Raw genomic sequence first — 18,848 nt, 5'->3', positions numbered from 1 at the left:
TCAAAGTACAAGATAGACCAGTAGATTTTAATCTAACAAAATACAAAAGTCCTTTAATGTAATTTCTAATTCCACATTGTAAGCAACCTTTAGAAGACAGCACATGTCAAATTTTGTTGTAGTGTTGAATAAAAATATCCATAAAAACCTGAAAAGACTATCAAGGCATTCAGCTTTTTTCCAATTGTAAAATCGTATGAGACTAACTTTTTTCTCATATGTCAGCCAAAACATGTCAGCAGTAGATTGAAATTAGAACAGATATGAGAATCCAGATGTCTTTTACTAGGGCAAACATTAAAGGGATTTGCAAAAATGTAAAATTGGCAGGGCAAGTATCCAGTGCAGCAGTTAGGACGCCACGTTGGCTGCTTGCATCCCATGCGAGAGTGCCTAGGTTCAAGTACTGCCTCCACTTCCAATCCAGATTCCTGGTAATGGGTATCCTGGGAAGCAGCAAATGAGGACACAAGCACTTAGGTTCTTATAGCCTGGCCCAGTGCCAGATGTTGTGGTCATCTGGGGAGTGAACCAGCTAAATAGAAGATATATCTCTCTCTCTGTTTGTCTCTTTCTCTCTCTGTCTCTTTACTGTCTCTGACTTTCAAATAAATGGAAATAAATAAAGTTTTAAGTGTAAAACAGAACACTGATGGGTTCTTATGAATTTTTTGGTTTTGTAAAATATAGAATTTTTTTTATATCATCTTTTTTTTTTTTTGACAGGCAGAGTGGACAGTGAGAGAGAGAAACAGAGAGAAAGGTCTTCCTTTTGCCGTTGGTTCACCCTCCAATGGCCGCTGTGGCTGGTGTGCTGCGGCCGGCGCACCGCACTGATCTAAAGGCAGGAGCCAGGTGCTTCTCCTGGTCTCCCATGTGGTGCAGGGCCCAAGCACTTGGGCCATCCTCCACTGCACTCCCTGGCCACAGCAGAGAGCTGGCCTGGAAGAGGGGCAACCGGGACAGAATCCGGCGCCCTGACCGGGACTAGAACCCGGTGTGCCGGAGCTACAAGGTGGAAGATTAGCCTATTGAGCCGCAGCGCCGGCTAAAATATAGAATTTTATGAAAGTAACTATATGATAATATAATGGGAATATAATTGTTAGTGAATTAACAAACATATCTTTTAATTTTTTTTTATATTTTATGACTTTTTCTTTTTTTTTATGCTGTCATTTTTTTTTAACTTTTATTTAATGAATATAAATTTCCAGTGTACAGCTTATGGATTACAATGGCTCCCCCCCCCCCAAACTTCCCTCCCACCCGCAACCCTCCCCTTTCCCGCTCCCTCTCCCCTTCCATTCACATCAAGATTCATTTCAATTCTCTTTATCTACAGAAGATCAGTTTACTATATATTAAGTATATATAAGAAAAGCAGTTTGCCCCCACATAGCAACACAAAGTGAAAAAATACTGTTTGAGTACTAGTTATAGCATTAAATCACAATGTATAGCACATTAAAGACAGAGATCCTACATGATATTTTTTAAAAATTGATTAATTTTCTATGCAATTTCCAATTTAACTCCAGGTTTGTTTTTTTTTTTTCATTTCAAATATCTTTATATACAGAAGACTGATTCTGTAAATACTAAGTAAAGATTTCATCAGTTTGCACCCACACAGAAACACAAAGTGTAAAAATACTGTTTTAATACTAGTTATAGCATCACTTCACATTAGATAACACATTAAGGACAGATCCCACATGAGATGTAAGTACACAGTGACTCCTGTTGTTGACTTAACAATTTGATACTCTTGTTTATGGCGTCAGTAATCTCCCTAGGCTCTAGTCATGAGTTGCCAGGGCTATGGAAGCCTTTAGGGTTTGCCGACTTTGATCTTATTCCGATAGGGTCATAGTCAAAGGGAAGTTCTCTCCTCCCTTCAGAGAAAGGTACCTCCATCTTTGATGGCCCCGTTCTTTCCACTGGGATCTCACTCGCAGAAATCTTTCATTTAGGTCTTCTTTTTTTTTTCTTTTCCAGGGTATCTTGGCTTTCCATGCCTACAATACTCTAATGGGCTCTTCAGCCAGATCCGAATGCCTTAAGGGCTGATTCTGAGGCCAGAGTGCTATTTAGGACATCTGCCATTCTATGAATCTGCTGTGTATCCCGCTTCCCATGTTGGATCTTTCTCTCCCTTTTTGATTCTATCAGTTAGTATTAGCAGACACTAGTCTTGTTTGTGTGATCCCTTTGACTTTTAGAACTATCAGTATGATCAACTGTGAACTGAAATTGATCACTTGGACTAGTGAGATGGCATTGGTACATGCCACCTTGATGGGATGGGCACATTTCTAACTCTACCATTTGAGGCAAGTCAGATTGAGCATGTCTCAAATTGTACATCTCCTCCCTTTCTTTTTCCCACTCTTATATTTAACAGGGATCATTTTTCGGTTAAAATTTAAACACCTAAGAATAATTGTGTGTTAATTACAGAGTTCAACTACTAGTACTAGAACAACAACAACAACAAAATACTAAAAAAGATAAAGTATTACATTGTACATCAAGAATCAGGACAAGAGCTGGTCAGGTCATTGTTTCTTATAGTGTCCATTTCACTTCAACAGGTTTCCCCTTTGGTGCTCAGTTAGTTGTCAACGATCAGGGAAAACAAATGATATTTGTCTCTTTGGGACTGGCTTAATTCACTCAGCATGTTTTCCAGATTCCTCCATCTTGTTGCAAATGACCGGGTTTCATTGTTTTTGACTGCTGTATAGTATTCTATGGAGTACATGTCCCATAATTTCTTTATCCAGTCTACTGTTGATGGGCATTTGGGTTAGTTCCAGATCTTAGCTATTGTGAATTGAGCTGCAATAAACATTAATGTGCAGAGGGCTTTTTTGTTTCCCAATTTAATTTCCTTTGGGTAAATTCCAAGGAGTGGGATGGCTGGGTTGCGTGGTAGGGTTATATTCAGGTTTCTGAGGAATCTCCAGACTGACTTCCACAGTGGCTTAACCAGTTTGCATTCCCACCAACAGTGGGTTAGTGTCCCTTTTTCCCACATCCTCGCCAGCATCTATTGTTGGTAGATTTCTGAATGTGAGCCATTCTCACCGGGGTGAGGTGAAACCTCATTGTGGTTTTGATTTTCATTTCTCTGATTGCTAGTGATCTTGAACATTTTTTCATGTATCTGTTGGCCATTTGGATTTCCTCTTTCGAAAAATGTCTATTGAGGTCCTTGGCCCATCTCTTAAGTGGGTTGTTTGTTCTATTGTTGTGGAGTTTCTTGATTTCTTTGTAGATTCTGGTTATCAACCCTTTATCTGTAGCATAGTTTGCAAATATTTTTTCCCATTCTGTCTGTTGCCTCTTCACTTTCCTGACTGTTTCTTTTGAAGTAAAGAAACTTCTCAATTTGATGCAATCCGAAATGTTAATTTTTGCTTTGACTGCCTGTGCTTCTGGAGTATTTTGCAAGAAGTCTTTGCCATTACCTATATCTTGCAGGGTTTCTCCAATGCTCTCTAATAATTGGATGGTTTCGGGTCATAGATGTAAGTCTTTAATCCATGTTGAGTGAATTTTTGTATAAGGTGAAAGGTAGGGGTCTTGCTTCATGCTTCTGCACGTGGAAATCCAATTTTCCCAGCACCATTTATTGAATAGGCTGTCCTTATTCCAGGGATTAGTTTTGAATCTTTGATCAAATATAATTTGGCTGTAGATGTTTGGATTGATTTCTGGTGTTTCTGTTCTGTTCCATTGGTCTATCCATCTGTTTCTCTACCAGTACCATGCTGTTTTGATAACAACTGCCCTGTAGTATGTCCTGAAATCTGGTATTGTCATGCCTCCGGCTTTGTTTTTGTTGTACGAGATTGCTTTGGCTATTTGAGGTCTTCTGTGTCTCCATATGAATTTCAGCATCATTTTTTCCAGATCTGAGAAGGATGTCTTTGGTATTTTGATTGGTATTGCATTGAATCTGTAAATTGCTTTTGGGAGAATAAACATTTTGATGATATTGATTCTTCCTATCCATGAGCCTGGAAGATTTCTCCATTTTTTGGTATCCTCTTCTATTTCTTTCTCTAAGGTTTTGTAGTTTTCACCGTAGAGATCTTAAACGTCCTTGGTTAAGTTTATTCCAAGGTATTTGATTGTTTTTGTAGCTATTGTGAATGGGGTTGATCTTAGCAGTTCTTCCTCAGCCGTGGCATTGCCTGTGTATACAAAAGCTGTTGATTTTTGTGCATTGATTTTATATCCTGCTACTTTGCCAAACTCTTCGATGAGTTCCAATAGTCTCTTAGTAGAGTTCTTTGGGTCCCCTAAATAACGAATCATATCATCTGCAAAGAGGGATAGTTTGAGTTCTTCCTTCCCAATTTGTATCCCTTTAATTTCTTTTTCTTGCCTAATAGCTCTGGCTAAAACTTCCAGAACTATATTGAAGAGCAGTGGTGAGAGTGGGATCCCTGTCTGGTACCAGATCTCAGCGGAAATGCTTCCAACTTTTCCCCATTCAATAGGATGTTGGCCGTGGGTTTTTCATAAATTGCTTTGATTGTATTGAGGAATGTTCCTTCCATACCCAGTTTGCTTAGAGTTTTCATCATGAAAGGGTGTTGTATTTTATCAAATGCTTTCTCTGCGTCTATTGAGAGAATCATATGGTTTTTCTTCTGCAGTATGACTTTATTTTTCAGTAATACCTGGAAGTCCATTGCTTTACATTTATTTGATACATTTCATTCATTATGGCATACCTTCCTGCCCTTTCTGTATCACTACAAACTTTCTAAGCAATTCCTCCCCCTTCAAAGTTAAAATTTATACAGATATGTTACACCATTCATGCCTCTATATATTATCTCTCTTCCTTTCTTTCTTTCTTTCTCTTTTCTTTTTCAACTTTTGTTTAATAAATATAAATTTCCAAAGTACAACTTTGGGGAAAAGCTGCTATAATCCAAAAATTGTACTTTGGAAGTAATTCTATTTTTTATTTAGTTTTCTAAATGGTAAATATTATTAGACATTATATACATTCTTTGAGGTACTCATTTGTTTCTAAGAGCATAAAAGTACTGAGACCATAAACTATTGAAATTTTATTTCAGAGTTGTTTTGAACTTACAAAACAAAAATTGCAAGGTAGTAATACAGAGTTCCCAAATACCCTTCAGCCCATCTCCCCTTTTCACATCTCATATTAATGTCTTTGTCACAATTAATAAACCATACCCAGCTTCCCTTATTTTTTAATACAAAAAACCTTTTATCTCTTCCATCCCTCCCAGCCTCTAGTAATCAACATTCTGTGTTCAGATATATAATTTTTTAAATTTTAGCTCCTATATATAAGGGAGAACATGTGGTAGTTTTCTTCAGTGTCTGGCTTATTTCTTTCAGCATGATGTCCTCCAGTTTTATCCATTTTGCTGTAAATAACAGGTTGTCATTCTTTGTTACAGCTGAAAAATATTCCATTGTGTATATATGTATATTCCACATTTTCTTTATCCATCCATCTCATGATGGACACCTTGTTTGGTTCTCTATTTTACCTGCTGTGAATAGTGCTGCTATAAACATGGTGGGGCAGGTATCTGGTACGATGAGTTTCATGTCTTTGGGTATGTTCCCAGCAGTGGGATTGCTATATGGCAATTCCATTTCTAGTTTTTAAAAAAATCGCCATACTGTTTGCCACAATGGCTACACTAGTCAACATTCCAACCAGCAGTCCATAAGGTTCCCCCTTTCACCACATCCTCATCAGCATTTGTTACTTGCTGTGTTTTTTATAATAGCCATTCTGACAGCTGTAAGGATACCTCAGTGTGGTTTTCATTTGCATTTTCCTGATGGCAAGTGATATTGAGCATTTTTCACACATTTGTTGACCACTTATATTTCTCTGTAGAACTGTCTGTTCACATCTTTTTGCCTATTTCTTAACTGGATTGGTTGGGTTTTTTTGTTTTTGACTCTTTGGGGTTGCTGATATATTCTGGATATTAATCCTTTGAGACTAAAAGTTTGAGAGCCATTTGCATTTGAGGATAAAACAACTTGAATAGCTTTCTAAGTACAAGACGACTAGATACATGATAGGTGTCAGAGTACTGAGAACCACAGGTTTTGTAGAAGAGGAAAAGTCTCCTCTTACTGTGATTTGGGATTCAGGAGCCACTGAGAAGAGGAGCAAAAGACGCCAGTTGTATTAGAACATCTGAACTTCTCCCACTCAGCCACCCGCAGGCTATGTTTCTGGCCCTGTTTCTGGGTACAGAGTCCTTTATCTTTGGATTGCTGCTGGGCCAATTTCCTGATGGAAAAACAGACAGGACTGATGAGTCCCATGTCGCTCTCTTCCTCCAGACCCCATCCTGTGTTTCTGCCACAAGACAATTTTTTTTTTTAATTCTTTAACCAAGGCCCATGTGGCCACATCCACGTGTTTGCTTGTGCCTTTTCCTTAGCCCTTGTGCCTCTCTTCTTCCTCCACCAAGGCCCTGCCTAATACCCATTTTTTCCACAATGTCTTCTTCAGGGCTCTGACTGAGATTTGTCATCCACTCCTCTTCTACATCTTCCTTCCTGCCCCAGCACATTGGGTGCATTCCTGTCGTACTCCTTTGCCTGATTGTTCAGAGATATACCATTGTCCTAGGGATCCAAAGCTTGTGAGGGTGGTAACCATGTCTTAGTCACATCTGTTCACCCAGAATGCAATGCACCTATTAAGTAGGTTTTTATTTACTTGACTTTTGTGAATCCTCATGTGCTCTGTATCCAATCTATATTTCTACCCCTGCTTTTTAATAATTGTTCTGTTCATTCTCTTTTAATGTTTGCTTCTGATCCTCAGCTGTGGCTGAAAGACAGCATTCTGTCCTGATTGCTAATAATATAATCAGATCTTGTAACCATTGAAGCTAGATGTGGGGTCCCATGTTTGCAAATAGAACTGTTGTAACACTGATTTATGCAAAACCATGTAGTGTCACTAGCATCATTTCAAGATGGCTTCAAGAAGAAAAATTCAGGCTATAAAAAAGTCAAGAAAGTGCAGATACTTTTGTGATCCTGCTTTATGTTGATCTTTTGCTGCTTGTTCTCTGCCTCCACTGGCCCCCTACACCCCTAGATCTTAAGAATCTTTTTATGGCTGGGGTCAGCGCTGTGGTATAACCGGTAAACCCACTGCCTGCAGTGCCAGCGTCCCATATGGGTGCTGGTTTGAGTCCCAGCTGCTCTACTTCTAATCCAGCTTCCTGCTAATGTGCCTGAGAAAGCAGTAGAAGATGGCCCAAGTCCTTAGGCCCCTGCACCCACATGGGAGACCTGGAAGAAGCTCCAGGCTCCTGGCTTCAGATCAGCCCAGCTCCATCCATTGCATCAGTTTGGGGAGTGAACCAGCAGATGGAAGACCGACCACTCTATGCCTCTGCCTCTGCCTCTCTGTAGCTCTGCCTTTCAAATAAATAAGTAAATCTTTAAAAAAAAGAATCCTTTTATGGGGTCTATCCCTATTAGGAAGAAAACAACAAATTAGCCCTTTAGAGATGAGATAATATTTGACTAGTACCAGTGCACTTTTAGAGCAATTGGACAGAAAAATACCACCTTTTCTTACAATCAGGTATGTTCTCTCTCTTAGGCACTGAGAGGTTTACACAAGACTCTGTTGTCTACAATCATCCAGACCTGGGGGAAGCTTAATGAGTAAGAGATTAAATTATCAAAAAGACACGTTTGTCTTTTGGGTTCCTGTATTTTAACATTTGAAATGTGAAATTTTATAGGCAGAAAATTTGAAAAATAGAAAACTAGCACTTAACAAAATTAAATAAAGCAAAGATTTTATGATATAACCATTTTCTCTCCTTCAAGATTCCCCAAACGTCCCAACTTGCTTCTTCCTCCCGTTACAGAATCATAACCCATGGCAGAGGCAAACGCCAAGCTGCTTCTGGCTGTTAGTTTTCAATGCTCATTGCCTTAACTCTGAAGGACAGGTCTGGATCATGGCCATCACTCCCTGTAACTTCATTTAGTCCTTGTTATTTTGATAGTAACTGGACAGTGATCCACTTTACCATGCATCACTTGCATTTGTCTCCTACAATCATGTTTAGGACAATAGGGCTTACTATTGATGAGCTAGTACTTAGTCTATTTAGTCTGTAAATGTCGGAGGTTTCTCTAGTGATCTGTTTGGGAAACTGTAAAGGTCACTTCAAACCCTGCTATTTTGAGAATCAGACTTATGACTGTAAAAGCACACTTTTACATTAAAATCAAAACTATAAATCTGGACTTTGTGCAGTAGGAAAATTGTGTAGTTAGGGACTTTCAAATAAATATATAAATCTTAAAAATATATATGGGCCTTCTAGCTTGAATAAATAGTCCTTTTTAAGGTTGACTTAGAACAGTTTTTCTTTGCTCATCAAGTGTTTGTTGAGTACTTTCCACATAAAAGGCAGTTTCTAGGGGCTGATGTGGACTGAAAAACGCTAGGTGTAGTCTCTTTCCTCTTGGATTTGTGGAGGAGACAGAAACAAATTACACCACATTATGAAATTGCAAATATGATAAACATGTGGCACCAAAAAGCATGGTACAAGGGAACCTCGCAGGGGTGTCAGAGAAGGCTTCTTTGGGGAAGAATCATCTGATCCTAGAAATGAAGCATTTGCAGTTCAGCCAGAGAGTACAAGGTCTTAGAAGTCCTGAGGTGGAACAGAGCCTGATATCTTTGGGGAACCAAAAGAAAGCATAGCAAGCAAGCTGAGAGCAACTGGAACAAGATGTGAAGATACAAAGAAAATTAGTGTCTTCTTGCAGGACTTCCTGGGTCCCCAAAGACCCAACATTGCAGGATTTCAAGAAAGGGATGATCAGATTCATAGCTCTAAAAGGTTACTCTGACATGAATGTGGGGACAGATTACAGTGGCACTGCCATCAGAACCTTATGCAGTGATGGGAATTTCCTGCATTTTCCCCATCGGTATAGTAAGCAAGGCCGCTATAGCTATTGAGCCTTCCTATAGCTAAGGAACTGAACTCTCCACCTAATGTAAACTGAAATAACACATTCTGTCAGAGCAAAAGCAGAAAAGCAGTTAACTGGCCATTGTAAACTCAGAGGCCGGAGACGGTGGAGACTTGAGCCACAACTAAACTGGTGAAGACAGAGGTGAGTGGATGGATTCAAGAGATAAATGGAACGTGAAATCCATAGTGTTGGGGCTGGCGCTGGTGAGTAAAGCCACCACCTGCAGTTCTAGGATCCCATATGGACGCCGGTTCAAGTCCCAGCTGCTCCTCTTCGGATCCAGCTCCCTGCAATGGCCTGAGAAAGCGGTAGAGGATGGCCCAAGTCCTTGGGCCTCTGCACCCACGTGAGAGACCTGGAAAAAGCTCCAGGCTCCTGGCTCCTGATCGGCCCACTCCAGCCATTGTGACCATTTGTGAAGTGAACCAGCAGATGGAAGACCTCCCTCTCTGTCTCTCTCTCTCTCTCTCTCTGTTTCTCTCTCATTCTCTCACTCTCTCGCTCTCTCTCTCTCTGCTTCTGTAACTCTGCCTTTCAAATAAATAAATCTTTAAAAAAAAATCCATAGAATTTGGTGGTACCAGAAGAAAAAAATGAATGATTGTGTACCTGATTTCTAACATGCTAGCATGTACAAATGAGAGGATAGAGACAACAGCAGAAGGCAGGGTTGATGAGGGAAAGATGAATTCAGTTTTTAACCTGCTCAATTTGAGGCTCCTTTCTAGGCACCAAATAGAGAAGAATTGTCTCAGTAGTTGTATAAATATTGTTTTCCTTTTGAATTATTAAGTCAACAAATAAAGATTTTATGTCTAAAAATAGATATGTTTGTTTCAGTTTATGTAACTTAAAAGGGTATCTTATTAATGTTGAATTTATGTTTTTGTAAGCAAACATGCTTGAAAATTAAAAGTATTAATTCTAGCAGTAGGTTAAGAAAGCCACTTAGAGTGAACCATTTTCAACCTGTGTGGGTTGTAGAACAGATGGCACTTTATCAGTGTTGTCATGTCACTTAGCCTCTCCAAGCCTCAGTTTTCTCACTTTTAAAATGAGGCCCTAGGCCCTACAGTTGCAGGATTATTGGTCACATGTGTTTTGAGTCTGGCATTGTATTGGCAGTGGAGGTGGACTGTAGGAATGGAGTACTGGGAGGAGTAAGTTCTGCCCTGATTTCTTTCTTACTTATTACTCACCACTTCAGAGGCATAACACCAGAAAAGCTGCTTCATCATCATTAGAGAGCAAGAATCTGAAGAGCTTCTTGTTTTATAGCATATCACTGTTTTTTTAATACTTGCTAATACTCAACTTGGATAGATTTACTCACCAAAACCAAAGAAAATAGAATTTGTATGTATATATGTGTGTATATATATACATATTACGTTTGTATATGTATACATAGGAGCATTTTAATTTGTTATTTTTTACTAGAGAACCAGATTTCTAGTATTCGGGGTTAGTACATATCTTGTATCTTCATGTTTACAAAATTACACTGGTAATTGTTATTAGTCTATCACATTAGTTGATGTGCATCTGCTCATTTCAGAATATCTTTCCGAAAACAAGAGATTTGTTGGCACTTATATGTAACAACAAGTTGCAGTTGGCATAGAGGTTTGCATCCTAGATATTGATGCGGCTTTTGCCACATCATCTGCATTAATGACTGATTTGCTTTAAAATTCATTTCTATCTCTTTTCAGATCATGTTTCAATTGGAGGACTTGGAGACAGCTTCTATGAGTATTTGCTGAAGGCGTGGCTAATGTCCGAAAAGACAGACCTAGAAGCTAAGAAGATGTATTTTGATGCAGTTCAGGTAACCCAATAGTTAGATCATCTTTGACAATTTTTGAGGAACAAAATTTTATAGCATAATCAGATGCCTTTGTGATTGATAAGTATTTTATATGTTAACTCACATATATTAATTTAAAATTGTAACTTACAACTTACATATAAATCAAGCTTTAATGAGAGTAATGGAATGTTACATGAGTGGGTTACAGAATATTTCTAGATAATGTGAGTTAAGTGACAGCATATTTTTTATAACCATGGTGATAACACTTGATGTGTTTAGTCTGATACAGTAGTTAGACCTTTTTTACATGGTTCAAGCCTCAGTTAAGAATTAGTTGTCTGTTACTTTCTGTCTTTCTGGTAATAGCCATTTTACCATGGATGAGGTAATATTCCATGATGGTTTTCATTTACATTTCCCTGAGGTCTAGTGATATTATTTTTTCATATATTTATTGGCTGTTTGTATTTCTTCCTTTGAAAACTGTCAATTCAGTCCTTTGTTTATTCTTAACTGAATTGGTTATTTTCTCGTTGAGCTTTTTGACTTTTTGATATGTTCTGGATAGTAATCCTTTGTTGGATAGTAGCTTGCAAATGAGTGGTAAAGAAAATGTACATGCACAGTAAAATCTTATTTGGCTGTGAGAAAAATGAAGTCTTGATGTTAATAGCAAAATTGATGGACCTGGAGGACATCATGTTAGGAGAAACAAGCCAGTAAGCCAGACACAGAAAGACAAATACCACATGTTCTTCATCGTATTTGGAAGCTAAAAAACAAAGCACAATCTGTACCTAAAGCAGAGTAGTAATTACTAGATGATGGGAAGGGTTGGGATAGAGGGAATTTGGATAAAGAGTCAGACTGAAGAAATAATACACACAACACAATGAGCAAATACAAGCAAGGGACTCCAAACTTCCGCAAAGTGTCACACTACAACCCATAGATATGTACAATTATTGTCAATGAAAATATTTTTTAAAATATCACTTAACTGAAAAAGAGGTATTCTTCTTTCATGAGTATGAGTTACCTTATTAGAACCACAATTAAAATTATTGGGGATGAATACTAAATTTGTATTCTGAAATGATTAGTAGTAACACAGTCAGTTCCAATGGCTACCTCCATTTGAAGTAAACTTGTCCCCAGAGATACATGGATGGTTCTCTAAGGAAATCCACATAGAGACATCTGTACAAACTAATATTTAAGGGAAGATCATTAATTGTTTTCAAAGATTTTTAACCATGGAGGAGGAATGAAAAGAAACAAATATGTACTCTGAATTGCCTACTGTGTGCTAAGCAGTATGTTAGGTAGAAACTTTAAATGAAGTAGTGAGGTTTTTTTTTTCCTTACAGTACCTTAGGTACTATTCATCCAATTTTACAGATAATGTTGCTAAATTATAGAGAAGTTAAGTGTGAAGCCACAATTCCGACAAAAACTTTTGTCAACACTTTCTCTTTTTTTTTTCAGCTTTTATAGAATTTTATATTATGAATATCCAAATTATATTAGAAATACATTTCTAACATGAAAGTAAGGAAATACTTATCACAGCTTGTTCTTTCAATAGAGAACACATGGAACAAATATCTAATTAATTGAAGTGCAAGTTGACCTAATGTTTCTTTTTTTTTTTTTTAACTTTGATTTAATGAATATAAATTTCCAGTGTACAGCTTATGGATTACAATGGCTTCCCCCTCCCATAACTTCCCTCCCACCTGCAACCCTCCCCTCTCCCGCTCCCTCTCCCCCTCCATTCGCATCAAGATTCATTTTTAATTCTCTTTACATACAGAAGATCAATTTAGTATAAAGATTTCAACAGTTTGCACCCACATAGCAACACAAAATGAAACATACTGTTTGAGTACTAGTTATAGCATTAAATCAAAATGTACAGCACATTAAGGACAGAGATCCCACATGAGGAGCAAGTGCACAGTGACACCTGTTGTTGACCCAACAAGTTGACACTCTAGTTTATGGCGCCAGTAACCACCCTAGGCTGTCGTCATGAGTTGCCAAGGCTATGGAAGCCTTCCAAGTTTGCCGACTCTGATCATATTTAGACAAGGTCATAAAAGACAGAGTGAGGATAGTAACCAATGATCCAATGGCTCTACTCCCAACCTGTGTGTACTGATGGTCCTCTTCCCCACTTAATGCTGTATAATTGTTCAAACCTGGTAAACACTTTCCCTTTTTTACTTCACCACTGTGGATGTATTTGTAATTAGGAAGTGTCATCCTATGTGTATGGGTTTATTTACTGGCAGAAAATCAGGAAGGTTAGAAACTACTTAGTGGGGCCAGTGCTGTGATATAGCAGGTAAAGCTGCTGCCTGCAGTGCTGGCATCCCATGTAGGCCCAGTTCGTGTTCCAACTAGTCCACTTCCAATTCAGCCCTCTACTATGGCCTGGGAAAGCAGTGGAAGATGGGCCCTTGTACCCATGTGGGAGACCCAGAAGAAGCTCCTGGCTCCTGGCTTCAGATCAGAACAGCTCGGGCCCTTGAGACCATTTGGGGAATCAACCAGCAGATGGAAGATCTCTCTCTGCCTCTGCCTGTCTGTAACTCTGCCTTTCAAATTAATTAATTAATTTTAAAAAAGACACTACTTCAGAAAATCTGTAAGAGGTGACCACATAAAAGTAAACTAAAAATGCCTCCAGTTAAACCTCAATCAAAAATTAAAATGAAGTCAGAAAATTAAAGTCAAGAATATTTTATGTAAAAGACTTGTACCCAGTTTTTGAGGAACCAAATTTTATAGCAGAATCAGATTCTTTTGTGATTGATAAGTATTTTATATGTTAACTCACATGTATTCTTTTAACATTAATTTTTTAATTTTTTATTGAAATTTTTTAATTTATATAAATGGGACAAATTTCATGTATCTCATACATACAGTTTTAAGCACTTAATGACACTTCCCACCCCATCTTCCCTCCCTCCCTCCCTTCCACCCTTCTATTTCCTTTCTTATTTTTCTTTTGACTTTTGCAATAATATACATTGTTTTCTTTAAGAACAAGTTTTATCATTAATTGAAGAAATACCTAAGGAGACAAGCAATGGAGTTGGGCACTTAGGTTTATCTAAAATTTATGAAACATAAGAATATCCTCTACTTAATACACCTAAACAAAGTATATCTTTGAGAAAAGGTTTTACTATTAACTCTCATAATACAAGTCTTTGAGGACAGAGATGCACAGTGGTGCACAGTGACTCCTGTTGTTAATTTATAAATTATCACTCTTTTGTATGATGTCAGTGATCACCCAAGGCTCTTGACATGACCTGCCTAGGCTATGGAAGCCTTTTGAATCCAAAAACTCCTTCAGTATTTAGACTAGGCCATAAGCAAAGTAGAAGTTCTCTCCTCCTTTCAGAGAAAAAGTACATCCTTCTTTAAAGACCACTTCATTCTACTAGGGTCTCACCCACACAGGTCCTTCATGTAGGACACATTTTGCCACAGTGTCTTGGCTTTCCATGCTGACATGCAGTTGTTGGCTTTTCAGCCAGACTGTAATAACTTAAGGGCTGATTCTGAGGTCAGAGTGTTACTTAAGTGATTCTTTCTATGAGTCTTCTGTGGACTGCTTCCCATGTTGGAGCACTCACACCTGTTTAATTCTATTATTATTACCAAACACTTAATGCTATTTGTTTATGATCGCTTTAACACTTAATCCTATCTATATGGTCACTTTGATGCTTAATCCTATCCCTATGATCACTTTAACACTTAAAATACCTTTTCCCCATGCTTGTGAGGGTTTGGTTTCCCATAGCAAGTTTTTAAACTGTCACCTTAGAAGTAAGTCTGTAGGAATGTATGCAGAACCGTACAGTTTTACAGTTACAAGCTTCATACATTTCATAATTACAACTTTTGGAACATGGTGATTTTTCCCACCATGCCTACCCTCCCATCCACACTCTCACCTCTTTTCCTCCTCTCTCTCTTATTCACACTCTTATTTTTTACTAAGATCTATTTTCTTTTTTTTTTTTTTTTTTTTTGACAGGCAGAGTGGACAATGAGAGAGAGACAGAGAGAAAGGTCTTCCTTTTGCCGTTGGTTCACCCTCCAATGGCTGCCGCGGTAGCGCGCTGCGGCCGGCGCACCGCGCTGATCCGATGGCAGGAGCCAGGTGCTTCTCCTGGTCTCCCATGGGGTGCAGGGCCCAAGGACTTGGGCCATCCTCCACTGCACTCCCTGGCCACAGCAGAGAGCTGGCCTGGAAGAGGGGCAACCGGGACAGGATCGGTGCCCCGACCGGGACTAGAACCCGGTGTGCCGGCGCCGCAAGGCGGAGGATTAGCCTAGTGAGCCGCGGCGCCGGCCTAAGATCTATTTTCAATTAACTTTATACGCATGTGATTAACTCTATGTTAAGTAAAAAGGTCAACAAATAGAATGAGTGGGGGAAAAAAAAAAAAAACAGAAAAAAAAACTGTTCCCCAACAGTCAAGACAAGGGCTGTTCCAAGTCATTGCTCTCAAGGTGTCAATTTCACTTCTACACATTGCCTGTTAGGTGCTCTATTAGTTTTCAGAGGTCACAGAGAACATATGGTATTTTTCCCTTTGGGACTGGCTTATTTCACTAAGTATAATGTTTTCCATTTTCGTCCATTTTGTGACAAATGACCGAATTGTAGGTTTTTGTTTGTTTTTCAAAATATTTATTTATTTATTTGAAAGATAGTGTTACAGAGAGGCAGAAGCAGAGAGAGGAAAAAGTCTTCCATCTGGTGGTTCACTCCCCAGATGGCTACAATGGCCAGAGCTGCAATGATCTGAAGCTAATAGCAAGGAGCTTCTTCCAGGTCTACCACATGGATGCAGGGGCCCAAGAACTTGGGCCATCTTCTACTGCTTTCCCAGGCCATAGCAGGCCCATATGGGATGCCCGGCGCTTCAAGTAGCAGCTTTACCTGCTATGCCACAGTGCCAGCCTCCGGATTTGGGTTATTTTAATTCTGTGTAGTATTCCATGGTATACATATCCCATAATTTCTTTATCAAGTCTTCAGTTGACAAGTATTTAGATTGATTCCATTTCTTAGCTATTGTGAATAGAGCTGCAATAAACATGGGCGTACAGATAATTCTTTGATGTGCCAATTTCATTTCCCTTGGGTAAATTCCCAGGAATGGGATGACTGGCTCATATGGTAGGTCTATATCAGGTTTCTGAGGAATCTCCATATAGTCTTCCATATTGGCTTCACCAGTTTACATTCCCACCAAAAGTGGATTAGTGTACCTTTTTCCCCACATCCTCACCAACATTTGTTATAACCAGGGTGAGGTGAAACATCATGGTTTTGACTTTCATTTCCCTGACAGCTAGTGATCCCGAGCATTTTTTCATGTGTCGGTCATTTGGATTTCCTTTTTTGAAAAATGTCTGTTTAAGTCCTTTGCCCATTTCTTAACTGGGTTGTTTGTTTCGTTGTTGAATTTCTTGATCTCTTTATATATTCTGGTTATTAATCCTTTATCAGTTGCATAGTTTGCAAATAATTTCTTTCATTCTGTCAGTTGACTCTTCACTTTGCCAAGTGTTTCTTTTGCAGTACTGAAGCTTCTCAATTTGATGTAATCCCTTTATCAATTTTGGATTTGATTGCCTATGCCTCTGGGGTCTTTTCCAAGATCTCTGTGCCCATGCCAATGTCTTGCAGGGTTTTCCCAATGTTCTCTAATAGTTTGATGGTATCAGATCATAGATTTAGGTCTTTGATGTATTTTGAATGAATTTATGTGTAACGTGTAAGGTAGGGGTCTTGCTTCATAGTTTTGCATGTGGAAATCCAGTTTTCCCAGCACCATTTGTTGAAGAGACTGTCCTTGCTTCAGGGATTGCTTTTAGCTCCTTTGTCAAAGATAAGTTGACTGTAGATGATTGGGTTGATTTCTGGCATTTCTATTCTGTTCCATTGGTCTGTCTATATGTTTTGTATCAGTACCAGGTTGTTTTGATTATAATTGCCCTGCAGTTGTCTTGAAATCTGGTATTGTGATGCCTCCAGCTTTGTTTTTGTTGTATAAGATTGCTTTAGCTATTCGGGGTCTCCTGTTTAACATTGATTATTATTAAGGCTTCTCAAATAATGTGAAATTGTGGCTAAATCCTAAAAAAAAGTTGGCTGCCTTCTTAACTTCTTAGAATTTTTCTAATAAATAATATTTATTTATATGGAAATTATCAAAATTTATAAGCTATTTTTAGATGTCATAGCCATTGTTCTAAAATTGGTGTATGAAACAGGAGGTCTCAATGTTTTTGACATATGATGTTTTATTGATTTAAATGTAAATGCAGCTTCCTTTGCTTGGGTTAACTATATCAAATATTACCTTGATTACTCCCCCAAGATCAGCTGGGAGCTTCATCTATCACAGCACATACAACTCGACAATTTCACATATGAGAACCAGAAGTGCCTTGGTTAGAACGTTGGCCTTTGTTTGGCATAGCCTTTGTTAAGGCACATGATAAATATCAGAAGCAGTCCATGATGTAGTCCATGTGGTCTCTTCCAGGCTTATTTTACTCATTTCCATAAAGCTTCAGGTTTTAGCCTAAGGAGTTCTTCCCTATGTATTATGGGTTTCCTGTAAGTTATCTTCTATATACCATTCTGGCAGACATTTTACTCATTCTCATCTTATAGTGACCCTCTAAGGTCTTAATGTTTCAAAAATGACAGCTTTAAAATATTCTTTGAAGTATTTTCCCCTAGTTTTAGACTATACCCACACAACTGTTAGTGATTGTATTTAGAGAAATCATTGACAGGAACATCCATTAAGAACAAATGAAATCCAAGTGTTCCCTGTTTCTCTTAATAAGAAAAACATTTTCCATCCATTGCGTATTTTCAACTGAGGAAACAAAGCTAAAACAACTAAACTGATTTTGAGAAGTAACTGTCTCCTATAGAAAAGTTCTTTCAGTTGTCCTTTAAGATGTATTCATCAGAGGCACAGGCCTCCTTATATCTGTGTTCTGGGTGGTTGAACTACTGAACATGAGGGGATACGTTTTTAGCTTCTGTGGATCTGGGATACCATTTATTCACAGAGTGGCATATTTTCTTTGGTTGCTTTAATAACAAACTATTTTGAGTTTTCAGTTGCCTATTATGGCCCTGTGTAGTAGACCACACCAAGAATCCACAACGATGAATGATACCTGGGCAGGTGATCTATCAGGCACTTAAGATTCTACAGTTCTTCATCAAATTGACTTTCTTTTCAGATACAGAAGGATGAAATCACAAAATATACAGTATTCTTTCTTCCTAATCATTTCTTTTTGGCCTTGACATACCCAAAAAAATTAGAGCAAATAAGGACTATTTTTCCTTCTTTGTATTTATTGATATTTTTCTATTGCCAAACAAAATCAAATTTTTATTGCCATTCAGATACAAAATTGATTTGAAGGCATTGAAACTTCATTGTAGCTTAAGAGGTAATAAATTGGTCAGAATCATGCTAAAAAAAACCTAGTACTTTAGTCAAGATCCATATCAGGGTAATAATGTTTTTCTAATCCATGCTCAAAAGCTATTACTCTTGCCTTGTAGAAACAATAATTTCTTGGGTGATGAAAAAGTATCTGCTTGAAGTAATTTACTGTAATTTGTGTTATAAGAAGTGTAAATAGCTAAGATGTTCAGTTGCATTAAATAAGAATGAAATATTAATGTAATAACTAAGCCATCAATAAAATTAGCCTAACCACAGTTAATGAGCACAGTACTATGTTAATTTCTTACCATCTTGTTTTACTTTTTTTGTTTACTTCTAATAAAAAGAAAGATTTTATCTGCCTGTGTATTTTATCTGCCTGTGTATTTCCATTCATTCTTCCCTAACATAAATTTTTTCCTATGTCTGCCATTCTCAAATGTATTCCCCGCCCC

The 18,848-nt window shown here is 38.1% G+C and overlaps 1 protein-coding gene across 2 annotated transcripts in view; it reads left to right on the top strand.

Annotated features, from left to right (window-relative positions):
* The window catches only part of MAN1A1 (mannosidase alpha class 1A member 1), a 203,980-nt gene that overhangs the window by 169,041 nt on the left and 16,091 nt on the right, over window positions 1-18,848 (top strand). For both annotated transcript variants that reach the window (XM_062186690.1, XM_062186691.1), the window contains exon 9: window positions 10,770-10,885. In XM_062186690.1, the coding sequence (XP_062042674.1) occupies window positions 10,770-10,885 (116 nt within the window). The remainder of the gene's footprint in view (window positions 1-10,769; window positions 10,886-18,848) is intronic.

Source organism: Lepus europaeus, chromosome 3 (genome assembly GCF_033115175.1).
Source record: "Lepus europaeus isolate LE1 chromosome 3, mLepTim1.pri, whole genome shotgun sequence".
Classification (NCBI taxonomy): domain Eukaryota; kingdom Metazoa; phylum Chordata; class Mammalia; order Lagomorpha; family Leporidae; genus Lepus; species Lepus europaeus.
This window is presented reverse-complemented; position numbering and strand designations above follow the sequence as displayed.